At 46.5% G+C, this 13,402-nt stretch overlaps 2 protein-coding genes across 2 annotated transcripts in view; both read right to left on the bottom strand.

Moving 5' to 3' along the window:
• Nucleotides 1-3,647: 3,647 nt before the first annotated feature.
• LOC123520089 (uncharacterized protein K02A2.6-like) lies at nucleotides 3,648-4,448 on the bottom strand. The gene has a single exon (XM_045281978.1). The coding sequence runs from the start codon at nucleotides 4,446-4,448 to the stop codon at nucleotides 3,648-3,650; it is 801 nt and encodes a 266-aa protein (XP_045137913.1).
• Nucleotides 4,449-9,467: 5,019 nt separating this feature from the next.
• The window catches only part of LOC123520216 (U-scoloptoxin(01)-Er1a-like), a 7,133-nt gene continuing 3,198 nt past the window's right edge, over nucleotides 9,468-13,402 (bottom strand). The window contains exon 3 of the mRNA XM_045282300.1: nucleotides 9,468-9,755. Within this exon, the coding sequence (XP_045138235.1) occupies nucleotides 9,564-9,755 (192 nt within the window). The 3' untranslated portion in view covers nucleotides 9,468-9,563. The remainder of the gene's footprint in view (nucleotides 9,756-13,402) is intronic.

The following is a 13,402-nucleotide window of genomic DNA, read 5'->3' on the forward strand; positions in this document are numbered from 1 at the left end:
TTAGCTCAGTGGTTCTCAATTTGGGATTCGCGAACCCCCAGGAGTCCACAAGATTTTCCATGGGTACATGGATGGCTGGTCAAATTATATCCTTTGCAGTACCACTGCATATGGAGTTCTGTCAATCACTAAATTAACATTCTGTTCGATGTCAGATTACTGGAGGTTTGGGTTGATGGTTCTTAACGAGAAAAAGAAGGAGAACCCTTGCATTAGCTCATCAGACCACCGTTATAAAGTGTAAGAGGGCCAGGTAGAAGATAAGGCGTTTTCAGTAGTGGCGCGGCTGCGGGCAAACGGAGTCAAATGGAGGCAAGTTTTCGCAAACGCGAGCAAACGCCTTTCCAAAGCATTTGCTCGCGTTTGGCAAACGCTTTTTAGCCAATCAGCGTGGAGCAACCCCATCAACCTCATGGAATGAGATCAAGAAAGAGTTACATTTCGAATAAAACTGAATAGTTAGATGTATGTTATGCCATAGAAGTGGGTACTGTAGATGTAGATTTACGTTTACATATTGTGCGGCATACTGGAGAGAACCGATATAAAAAATACGGCGTGAAATAAATTAAGGAGCTGGTGGTAGCTCGTGACATGTCGCATCTATCCGTCCTTCTTGTGGGTGTTGTCCGATTCCATACTTCTAGTCGTGACTTCGATACAATAATGGAGTTACTTTTCTATTATTAGGTGAAAAATGATAATATTTTTGCAAATTCTTATATCATAAAGTAATGAATGATGGTAAAATACATTATCTGCTAATTATTGACGTAATTCAATTATATAGGCGTCAGAAAACCGCAGCCATACATCTACAATGGAACACCTTCAAAACAAGCCCGCGTAGATCAAACCACTTCCAGGACTGAAGACCTGTTGTTTTTTATGAGTATTGCGCTGCTCGGCCCTCGGCATATACAAATGATGAAACACTGGTGACCTATAATACTCCCCATCAAGGAATAAATCTCCAAACTCTTCCACTATGCTGCTGTGTTTACGTCTTGACCACAGTGCTGGAGCAGGGGACTGATGTGTACGATAACTTCTCCCAGGGATTGAGATCACAGTGACACGGTCGTCTGGCACCACCGACGGTGTCCTCAGCACTGTCCTGTTCAGCGTGAAGTCAAACATGTTTGGCCTTGCGGTGACGCTACTGAAAACGCCTATACTCAGGATGCCGTTGTCTGCCTTTATTGAAAAAGTACGAGGTCGCGCGCGTCTAGGTGACTGGCGGGTCCACTGTCCAGATATACAAGGGAGTAACTATGACTCTCTTAAGGTATCCTACGTTTACTGCAGCCAGCAGTACCTAGTGCAAAAGTACCTTAAAGCATAGTTACGGGGCTGTTACCTCCACGTGGTTCCCGTTGGTAATGAGATTAGCTCAGCCAAATACAGTCCCAGAGTGTCGGGGCCAAGGGCTGTGGCTACTTATCCACTGTCCCTTTCCGTATGGCACTCATACAGCAATGGGGTGTGCCTAGGCAGATACCCTTAACAGCTTCATTGATCCGGTGTCTCCCGGCATGCTGTGGTCCCATATCCCTGTATGCCGGGGGCCATTGACCAGATTTGCTGGTTGCTGGTTGCAACCCACTACTTCCGGCTTTCAGTAGTCTGTGTCGGCGCTACCGGGATGGCGGTCCTTGGTGTGTTGGGTAGTGGTTATCCCATCCATATGCACGCCATGGGTGCATGGCCTTAAGTTTAAGAGGGTACACGGGTGGAGGAGGTCCCAATCCCCCCCGGGATGTGCTACCGCTGGTGATTGTTGACCTGCCAGCGGTGTGCACTCTTGGAGGTGCTTAGCAGGGAGCATCATCCTTGCGAATACAAGTAGTTCATAGCGGTGGGCCCTAATGCTGGGTAGCCAGGCCGCCGGAGAGAGGTTGGCGTCCCCATCTCCGAATCCCTTTGGGTATCAAATCCCCTCGAGATAGGCCTCTCCTCGGTCGTGCCCCCTTAAATGGGGGTGTCCATGAGAGAGTAAAGGCGGTGCCACACTATAATAGCACCTTTTCCTTCGTTTTTCAGAAAATCGACAATATTTTGGCTGCGGCCTGTCACACACAAACGGTGTTTCGTCATCACTTCCCGCCAACACAGACCGACAATGTAAACAAACATGGAGGCCACGCTGCGGCAAAGATACACTGCTCTGAACGTAATACTGTGTATTACGGAACTTAGACGAGCTAAACAAGCCAAAAAGCGTGCATGGATGCGTTCATGGTTAGTGGTAGAACCAATGCACGTAGAAGCAGGTTGAGGAGACGCGGCAAGTCTTGTGGTCTTGGTCTTGGTATGTAAACAAAGGCGGAAAATTTGCAGACGGAAACGATCCCTATCGTCTGACAAATTCATGCGATAAGTTCATGCGGAACGTTGAAAACTAGACGGAAATCGCATTAATCGACGGAAAAAGTGCTAGTGTGACACCGGCTTAAGTTTTAGGCTGCTCCCCCATCGTCCTCTTCGGAGGGTAGTGCTCCCGTTTGTTTTCTCATTTGCTTGGGAAAACGGCGAGAGTAACTAATTATGACTGATTTATGAATCTCTTAAGGTAGTCTTCCATCCAGTTGGCTTATTTTGGTCTCGGCCGCGCATATACATCACGTGAGCTCCAGTCAACGTTCGCCTGTCGCTCGTGTACTTGAATTTGAATTTTCTTTCACTCCCCCTCACGGCCCTTTTTTGTGGATGCGTGAGGTTACCATTCTGCCCTGTTACTACTTATTATGGGACCTAGAAAACTAATTGGTAAGACCCAAATCTCAGTAATTTGTGCCTTTGTGAGGGAGAATAAATCAAATCAAGAAATTGCCCTAAACACTGGTATAGCTCTCAGAACTGTTCAACGTTGGACCAAAATTTATCGTGAGGGAGGAAGAAACGCTTCGCCACCAACTCACAAGGGCGTAAGTGCAGTGTGACCCAGAGAACTCTGAACATTATTCGAAGACAGCTTAAGGCCAACCCTCACATACACAGCAAGAGACTTAAGGCCAGGAACACTGCTTTACTGGCTAGAGTGAGTGAAAGGACTGTGCGAAGATATGTGAACCTTGGGATACCGGAGTTATCGTGCAGTTTCAAAACCTTACTTCCTTAATGCTCACCTAACCAATAGACTTGCTACACAACACACTTAGTAAAGCACCCACATTCTTTGATGGTGTGAGGTTGTTTTTCTTACTATGGTCTTGGAAAATCAGTGTTTTTACCTAAGAATTTCCGTATGAACCAAAATAACTACTTTGAGCTAATTCTGGATGAGTTATATGAGTGTATGGAAAAGTGCAATGTAGATATTGTTTTGTCTTTCTTTTAGTATTATGGCAGCAACGCACAGCACAACTATTGGGCATTATTAAGAGAAAATAAAAATTGGTCTTAAGATGGCGAGGTCAGATTATGGCTTGGCGCACGGTTGCTTGGGCGCGTATGACACAGGCAGAGGTCTGGGTCTGACTGGCGAGCTGGGCCCTGCATCACACCGACCTGGGGCCCAAATGAGTCATATAGACACGTGACCGTGGATGCGTGGATGGAAGACCTTGTATATCTGGACCTTGGGGGGTCAAGGTCTAACTGACGCTACCACCTCCCAAGATGCCAGCAGCCACCATAAGAATATCCTACAATTTCCCTCCCTCGGAGATTGTGCAGGGGCATGATAATGGTACTGCACGCCCGTTGCTTTGCAGGTAGTGAGCTGAGGAAGGATGTACAGTGACACCCCATCTCTTGAAGAACTCCGTCATCTCCTCACTCACCAAATTGGTCCTGCCATCTGTTGATACCTGCTCTGGCGCGCCCCATCTCACGAAGTAGAGCCTCAGCTGGCTCATAATCTTGTTCGAGGTTGTACTACTGGGCAGCTGCGCTACCTCTACCCAACCAGTCAACCTGTCAGTATAAGCCAAGTACGAGCACCCGTCCAGCTGGAAGACATACACCACTGTCTGATGGAAAGGATACTCAGGGGCTGGCGTGAGGATCAGTGGCTCAGGGGGCTGTGATGGTGTGTGGGCGTTGCAAACGTCGCAGGAAGACTGGTGGTACTGTAAGTCCCCTTCCAGGCCTGGCCAGTGCACCATCTGCCTGGTCCTTCTCAGCATGGAATCCAGGCCCTGGTGGCTTGCATGCAGGTTTGCTGCCACTTGATGGCAAAGCCCCTCAAGAATAACTAGATGCACGTGTCCCTGGTCGTATGTGTAGGTCACCAGGCCACGTGACACCGACAGCCTGTCCCTGACGCTGAAGAACGGCCGCAGGCATTCAATCTCCTGGGCTCTGTGGGGATGCCAGTTGCCTGCCAGCACCTTGGCCACCAACAGCTGATATACTGGGTCCTGGTGTGATGTTTGGAGGACCCATTCCTTGTCAAGGGTGTGACAGTCGTCGAAGTTCAGGGCTGCCACTGTGGCTGCAGCCATCGCACCCGTCAATTGTTCCACCTGCTCTTCATTCTGCCCATCAGATGGCGCCTTGAGTGCGGGGTATCTCGAGAGGAATTCGGGCTGCTCGGGCATGGGAACTTCTTGACTGCAGCTAGACGATCATCCACAGGCCTGTAGGTGTCCCAGTCGAGGTGGAAGCCAATGAACTCGGCTTCGCGACGGCAAAACCGGAACTTCTCTGGCTTCAGAGTGATGCCCTTTCTGGCACACAACTCAATGAAGTCAAAAGTGTGCCAGAAAGACTCCTCGAAGCTGGCATCATAGAGCAGAGTATCGTCAATGCATTTATATTTCCGGAAGAAGTCCTTGATGGCGTCGTCGAATCTCTTCATGTACACATCTGTTGCTGACCAGGTGTTCTGCAGTACTGGAAGTAACCCCATGGGGTAATGAAGGTTGTCAGGCGCCTACTCTCTTCATCAAGCTCGACTTGGTGTAACCCACAGTGAGCATCCAACACTGTTTTGTAGGAGTGTGGAGGGATATCGGACACCATGTCGAAGGGCGCCGGCGTGTAGTGTGTTTCTCGGCGACACCGTGCATTCAGCTTCTGAAAGTTGACAGTCCTGCGTTGCTTGCTCAACTTTTTCGCCACAATCACCATGAGTGGACACCATTTCGTGGCCTCACAAGTTGGGACTAGGCAAATCACACCTCTTCTGACATCGTCGTCGAGCTGCCGCTTAACCTCAGCCCTCCAATGCTTCGGGACAGAAGCGGGGGTGTGGCAGGCGTGGGGCTGTGCGCCATCCAGCAGGTGGATGTGATGCGGCGCCCCCTCCATAACAGGCAGCGGGTTCCTGTCAATGTTGAATGTTGTGGACGAGAACTGCCCCAGTAACCATTCCTCTAGCCGTGGGATATTTTCCTCCAGCAGCGGCAATGGCAGCGAGGGAGGCCTGGTTGTCGGGCACGCGGGACCATCTTCTATCATCTCCGCTGCAGCAACAGACGCCTGTGGGAGTGGGAAGCCGCTGTGTACCAGTCTCAAGTCCTTACAGGTGGTGCACGAGAGATAGAGGCGCTCCACTGACTCTACAAAGTGCGCCTCTTGCAGTGTTAAGCGTCCTGAGATGCTGATGCGGCAGGGTGCCGCTTCAAGGTTGGCCAACAGTATCTTGGCTAGGTCTCTGAGGCCAGCCCGATGCTGGAACAGCGCAGGCCGGAGACCCATCGGTGACATCAGGGGTGAGCCAGTCACGCACACCTGGGCCCCCGTGTCGGCCACCGCTTTGGTGATGCACGACTTACCACCCACTTGCGACGCGAGCTGCATCTGCAAGAGCGGCTCTGGGGCGATCCCGGCGGCGCCGACGGTCACACTGTTTATGGTCTTGCCAGCCTCGCGTTTCCTGGAGCTCCTGCATCTCTTCTTGAAGTGACCAGGTTTCCCGCATGCTACACAGGTAGCATGCTGCGCGGGACAGGAGCCTTTGTCGGGAGCATGCTTATACCCACAATTGTAACACGATTGGTGGGTGTCAAGAGCACTGTGGCGCGAGGCGGCAACTGTAGGCTGGCAGGAGGCGACATCATCATCGCTGACGTCATCAAGCATGACGTCAGTGCCCGCCGACTCGTATTCGCGCGCATTTTTTCCCGCCGAGTGGAGGAAGAGTTATGCTGTGTCGCTTCAAACGAATCACAGAATGATCTAAGATTCTTCACATTACCAAATGTATGACACTGTCGAAACACTTCTTGTTTCAGGGCCGAGTCACGCAAACTTACCAACACTTTACGCAGCAGCATGTACTCTGAGAGGTTACATTCACAATTCGGACACTGGAAATCGCATTCCATAGCGTGTTGGGCACACCGCACAAAGAAAGAACCAACAGGCTCATCGATGGCCTGACAAACACCAAAGTCAGACCAGCGCACTGCCTGATTCGATGCCCGCAACACAATCCTCCTGATCGCATCTGTGCAATGTGTATCCTTCGTGGACATGGCCTCCCACTGAACTATGGTGAACTTGACATCCAGGGCTCGCTGCAGATCAGCAACACACAGCAGGCGAATGTGGAGCACGGCTTCTTGAACCGGCCATCTTGAGAGGGACAGTCATGTTTCCACAGAGCGTCACCACGTCTTAAAGCCTGCCGAAGACATCTCCAGCAGACATTTCTCGAGTGCAGCTCCAGCAGGGGCCCTTCCTGGGGGACACTGCAGGTTGGCGGTGGACAACGACGCCAGGCTAGCTTGCAGTGATGCGATGGCCTCTTGCTGTGCCATGAAGGCAGACTGAGCTTGGGAGACCAGGGACGAGGAGAGCCGGCTTGCCGAGCTTGCCGGGCAGCGCTGTGGAGTTAGACCAGAGCGACGTTGGAGCAGCATGTTGAAGAGTAGGTTCAAGGTCACTACGCCATGTAAGAGGGCCAGGTAGAAGATACTCAAGATGCCGTTGTCTGCCTATATTGAAAAAGTACTAGGTCGCGCGACTGGGTGACTGGCGGATCAAGGTCTAACTGATGCTATCGCCTCCCCAGATGCCAGTAGCCACCATAAAAATATCCTACATAAAGGTACTACGTACTACATATGTACAGTCAACGCCCTACTTGACGAAACATTTTCCTACCTATAATTCAAACAACAGTGACATCTATTATCCCTCTGCCTCTGATCTATGCCTCCTCCTTTTCCCCACTCACACCTCCCTCCGTATCCCTCCTCCCCATTTTTCTCATGTCTCTCTCTCTCTCTCTCTCTCTCTCTCTCTCTCTCTCTCTCTCTCTCTCTCTCTTGCCGCGGCTTTCATTGAGACAGGACGTGGCTTGCTCTGCGCTCTGTACAGTCTCACCTCTGTCTGCCTCAGTGCACTGCTTCCGATGCTGTTCACTGCGGCGGACGTTTTTGACTCTGCGCTCGCCTCTTCACTAGCTACTGCAGTTTACTGGATGTCTGGTTTGCTTGCCTTTCCTGGGGCCGACCGTGCCCTCCTCCATGGAGTGCTCTTGATGCGATGCAGCCTCTGTCTTGGAGGAAGACTTGGCGTTGTCCGACACCGACAACTCTGTTGTTGTGAACCACTGGCCGGAACTATTCCTCGTCCTGCGCCGTCTCTTCATCACCTTCCACCGGTTTCTCAGCATAGGGCCTGCCAGTTGGTCACTTCACTCTCCTCTGCTAAGCAGCCTGCTGATGACTCCCGTAGCTGCTTCTGGTACTGGGGAGTGTCTGCCTCCCTCTGCCAAGTCCGCTACGGGTACTTCAACTGTAGGTACATAGTTAACCTTCTACTCCGTCTGTTTCTGGTGCTTCTCCCATTGCCTCCTCTCGACCCTCGCCTACCTTTCCAGCGTTTGCTCCCCCATGAGAGCTACGTCAAGCTCGCTTTCAGTGGAAACCCATATATTGAAATTAAATTCCGCTGGCTGTTGGCTGTCACCAAGGTTTTCCACCTCCAGCGGGACGCAGCAGATGTCAAGATGGCTGCTCTCACCTCTCGCTTCATCTACATTTCGAGGAAACGTTCAGCCATCCAGGAGCGAATCAAGTCGGGTTAGTTCCTGTGTCTGCCTCTTGTCCTTCACGACTGCCCCTGCACTCGCTATCTCATTAATATGGAGCATCATCTTGACTAGTGCCTCACTACGTTAGAAAAAGAACCAAAGAGCAGAAATATCACTATTTGTTTGATATGGGTGGCCTAAAATATGCTGTGACTAAAAACAGTGTTAATATAGCTAATTTTTCAATGATACGCGAGAAATGGGCCTTGAAATGTATGTCAGTGGACAGTTTGGTGCCTCGTTATATAATACACACAAGTATAAGGCAGAAATATCACACTCTGTATCATATGGGTGGCCTAAACAGTGTGGGTCAAAATAGTGTTTATGTAGCTCATTTTTCAACAATACAAAGGACTTAAGCCTTGAAATATGTATCATAGGAAAGATTATTGCCTCATAGCATGAAAAAGATAACTATAAAGTAGAAAATCACACTCTGTATCATATGGGTTGCTAAAAAAAAGTGTGTGAGTCAAAACAAAGTGATTTAATGTACGTATGTAATTTTTCAATAATGCACAAGACTTGAGCCTTGAAATGTGTGTCAGTAGAAAGATTAGAGCCTCGTACTTTTCTCAATACACAATATTCTTTATTGAATATACAACACTCAGATATATAATTGTTCGTAAATGTACATACTAAACACACATACCTTCTCCATAATCCCGTTGAATGCTTCCATGCCACACTTTGTCACAACAGGCTGCAGCGGCGTCTACTCCCGGGCCGCACATGCGCAGAAGACGCATCTAAACACTGTCACAGCCACACTATATCACGGGACAGCGTGACTATGAGCGGAGAGTGCCAGTGCGCGCAAAGAGAGCAAGTGAGAGCGGAGAGCGGAACTGGGAGTGGAGAGGGGAAGCTTGAGTGGAAGTGAGAGTGCAAGCGCGAGCGCTTTGGTAATTCCCCATGAATCAGCAGATGAGTGATAGCGTAAGGGTCTCTAGCCTGAAAGAGCGGAGGAGTTTGGGCGGAACTTAATACTGAGAGCGCTTGCCCAGCTCTGGACTAAACAGAAAATATTACTACTACCAATAACATTAACAATAATGAGATATGGAATTCTACATAGTTGAGAGAAATATACACAACACACACAAATCAAGCGAAAGGATAATTGTGTCGTTCCTAGTAATATGGTGCACAATTCTGAAAACTCAGAGGAGGTAGAACAATGGAAAAGATGACATACAAAATTCTGAAATTCGTATTTTATTAAGATGGGAGACAGCAGCTTTACATAGTGCATTACTTGGTAACTTGGTAGGGCGAACTTGACAGCCCGGTCGATCATTTACTAGCCTAATCTGAGCTGCTGTAGGTTTAATTGTGGCTACAAGACCAGTGAGTGAAATAGAAAATTTGGAAACATGACAGTATAACAGCATGGGGNAACCACTTAACCAATCATATATATATATATATATATATATATATATATATATATATATATATATATATATATATATATATATATATAATAACCCTTTCTCTGAGCTGAAAATAACAATAAGAAATGGAAAATGTGGAGTGGTTAAGATAGCAGCATGGAGTTCATAAATTACTGTTCGGAATCAAGATTATTCTCTTCCGGGATTTCTGGGATGCGACCAAAGTCAGCATTGGAAAGATCATAAAGACTCTCTGCCTGGTTGCATGGATAGGCCTCCTCCGGCGCGGTACATGTCAGAGTGTCCTGACTGAAGACGGTCTGGTTACCGCACATGAAGGAGAAATGCGCCTCCTCGAGAAGCTGTGAAAAGAAATATCACAAGAAGTATTAGGTGTAAGAATACGTTGTGATGGAATCAGTCGTTGTATATAAAACTACGAGTTGTTTTTGTACTTTAGATTTGTTCTTATGTATTGTTTTTTTTATAGTCTGAGACGTAGGGAGAACATTAAATTGGACATAACGAAACGTAACATTAAACATGAAATCAAGAAAAGAAGAGAATACCGAACATATCGGAAATGAGTTGCCGTAGAAAAAAAATATATAGAAAACATGAGATAATGAGGTGTAGGAAAAAAAATTAATGAAAACAGAAAAAGTTGAGTGATCAAGGAAAGCAAGAAGTATCATGATTATGAGTATCTAGGCCTATAGTTGAGAGGATAGATGAAGATCTCGAGCTTTTACTAAAAATGGATAACTGAATTACATGTGAGGAATGGATGGACGCTGTGATGAGAACCTACCTAGAAATATCTGCAAAGCAAACAAGAAGGGTTACGCATGTTAGGCTAAAATGGAAATTTTTATAGATGCACTCCCTCGGAACGCTGCGAGTTCCTAAAAAACCTCCGCGAGATGTTATTATGATGTACAGTACTAAAGTTCGTAAGGAAAGACACAGATATACTTATACATCAGATCCCGTGTGATCGATTTGGGCATGTCTTCTACGTTCTAATAACCTCATGTGCAGGAATGGATTCCGATTCATTCTTAATTCACCGGTCGCCTACTGGTCGCCTAGCCAGTTTTCCTCATTACGGAACCGAGCTTAGAGCTCATACTGACCGATCTTCGGTTATGACTGAGACCACACCACACACAACACAGCACACACCGGGACAACGAGGCCACAACCCACAGATTTACATCCCATGCCTATTTATTGCAAGGTGGTCAGGCGCTAGACTTTAAGAGGGTCGCCCATTTGCCTCGCCGCTCCTGGGGCCCGTATTCAGAAATACTTTGCTCTCTCACCACGACTGTCTATCAAAGGCCACAAAGATCGTCAGCTGAGTTCTCAAAAGCGTTCCGCCAATTTATAGTGTAAAAATCTTGTCAATCTACCTCTAGAATTTCAAAAACACATGTGAAAATCAATGTAGCTTCAACGAGGGCCTTTTGAAAATAGTGGATGTGAAGTCAACAGTATTTCAGAATACGGGCCTGGGACTCGAACCGGGAGCGGCTAGGCATATGTGTAGTTCACCTCGGTCGTCTGCTGGTCACCCAGCCAGTCTTTCCCATTACGGAGCGAGCTCAGAGCTCATAGACCAATCTTCGGGTAGGACTGAGACCACATCAACACACAACACAGGCCGGGCGCACATTGAGACGCAGGCAACATAGGCGACACAGCACAGAGCAGGGCAGAAAACTGCATCTCACTGGTTTAAACCTAAACACGCATATTGACACGCAGGACAGCACAGCACAAATGCAGACCTGTGTCGGCCTGCGCGACGCAGTCGTTCGAACACAGTTTCCTGTGTCACGTGCGGCATAGCAAAAAAAAAAAAAAAAAAATGACAGCAACTCACTCTGTTAGTACTCACAATGTCGTCCACGGAGCAACTCATAGTGTCATACAGCACTTTGAGTGCTGTATGACACTATGACACTAGTCATCCTGATTACATGAGAGGAACGTATAAGGACGAGTACTATGGGCTCACATTGCATGCATTCTACAATTAAAAGATGGTGAGTATGGGATATTGCTGTGTGAAAATTGCAAATAGGACTTGGAGATTAGGTTTTCTGTTGATAGGCTATTGTTGTATGAAAACTGCAAATACGACTTGGAGACTAGGTTTTCTGTTGCCATGATGAACACTATAGCACAGGACGACAGACTGCTTCTCAATGTGCGCACCACATCAATGCTGCCCTGTGCTGTCCTGCCCTACCCTACCCTGTGTCTACTCTGCTCTGCTCTGCCCTATATCTCAATGTGCGCTTGGCCAAACACCGGGAAAGCGAGGCCACAACCCCTCGAGTTACATCCCGTACCTATTTACTGCTAGGTGAACAGGGGCCACACATTAAGAGGCTTGCCCATTTGCCTCGCCGCTTACCGGGACTCGAACCCGGCCCTCTCGACTGTGAGTCGAGCGTGCTAACCACTACACTACGCGGTGTTTGTGTGTGTGTGTGTGTGTGTGTGTGTGCGTTTGAACTTTGTATTAGTAAAAGTTTGTTGTAGATTTGTCATTATGTTATGTAGAAAGATATGTAGAAGTTGATTTATCATGGTTGCAAGAAAAAAGAAATGATGATGGTGAAGCTATAATGATATTGATGACCATCACGGTTATGGCATTGTTGCTGTTGTTGTTGTTATTGTTGTTGTTAATGTTGCTGTTACTACTACTACTACTAATACTGCTACTACTAGTAGTAGTAGCTGTAGTAGTAGTAGTAATAGTTGTACCAGCAGCAGCAGCAGCAGCAGCAGCAGCAGCAGCAGCAGTAGCAGCAGCAGCAGCAGCACCAGTAGCAGCAGCAGCAGCAGCAGCAGTAGTAGTAGTAGTAGTAGTAGTAGTAGTAGTAGTAGTAGTTGTTGTTGTTACTATTATTATCTATCTGGAAGGATGATGGCCTCAACCCAACCTGTTCAGTACATCTTAGCTCTAGGTATCGTGATTACTCCTCTAACGATATTAAATTTGAGTTTAGATATGTAGAACCACTGCACTTCTCCCATTCTTGAACTTCTTTCTTTTCCCTGCTATCTTACTTATTCTCAAACCAAATCAAAGCTACTTATGTAGCTAGTACATTTAGATATTCAAAAATGTTACTAGCATTACGTTTCTGCCAGATAGAAAGACCTGATATGGTGCTGTCTTGATTTTTCCTGGAATTACTATTATTTTCATGTCAAGGGTCTATCTCTTTAAGCAGAGCACATGACATAGTTGATTGTCTGTTGCGACGATATGCAATCATACATTCAATGCACTTTCTTTAATTAATAATAACAAAGCTAATGAATCTTGACATAACTTATCCTATTTTCGTATTATCCAACATACGAGTAGAAGAGTGAACCTTAGCGGTACCTCAGTTTCCATATCTTGAAATTCATAGCCAATATTTTCGAAATCATGCCAAATTTGTTCTTCAACATGCCAATTTTTTTTTTTATAGGAAAACCGTTTCCACTTGATCAGACTATAGGTCTACAGCATTGATATCCTGATTTTCTATCTCTCTCAAGCTTTTGTGTTTATCATCAATAAAAAATTCAAGCATGCAGTTCCTCTCAATGTTAATTGACAATATGAATTCGATCCACAGATACTTCTTTTTTTTTTATAGTTTTCCTTACTGGATCTGGGTCCACTCCCTCTCACAGTCCTTCAGGCAAATATTGAGAAGAATAAATTAATGAATAGGTACCATGTACATTTCTTCATACCTTTCTTTTTGGGGAACCTCAACTCCCCCGAAACGGTACATGTCACTTTAATCCGCAAGTAGATTAATTGTTTCTTCTATTTTACAGTTGCCTTTATTCTATTACTATCATTGTTATTATTATTATTATTATTATTATTATTATTATTATTATTATTATTATTATTATTATTGTTGTCATTATTATTATTAATATTATTATAACTTATTATTGTTTATATATAAACATATATATATAT

This window comes from Portunus trituberculatus, chromosome 46 (assembly GCF_017591435.1).
Source record: "Portunus trituberculatus isolate SZX2019 chromosome 46, ASM1759143v1, whole genome shotgun sequence".
In the NCBI taxonomy this organism is placed as follows: Eukaryota; Metazoa; Arthropoda; class Malacostraca; order Decapoda; family Portunidae; genus Portunus; species Portunus trituberculatus.

What these genes read in the sequence shown, in the direction of transcription:
- LOC123520089 (XM_045281978.1), bottom strand. Translation starts at nt 4,448, where the DNA reads ATGGCTGCAGCCACAGTGGCAGCCCTGAACTTCGACGACTGTCACACC.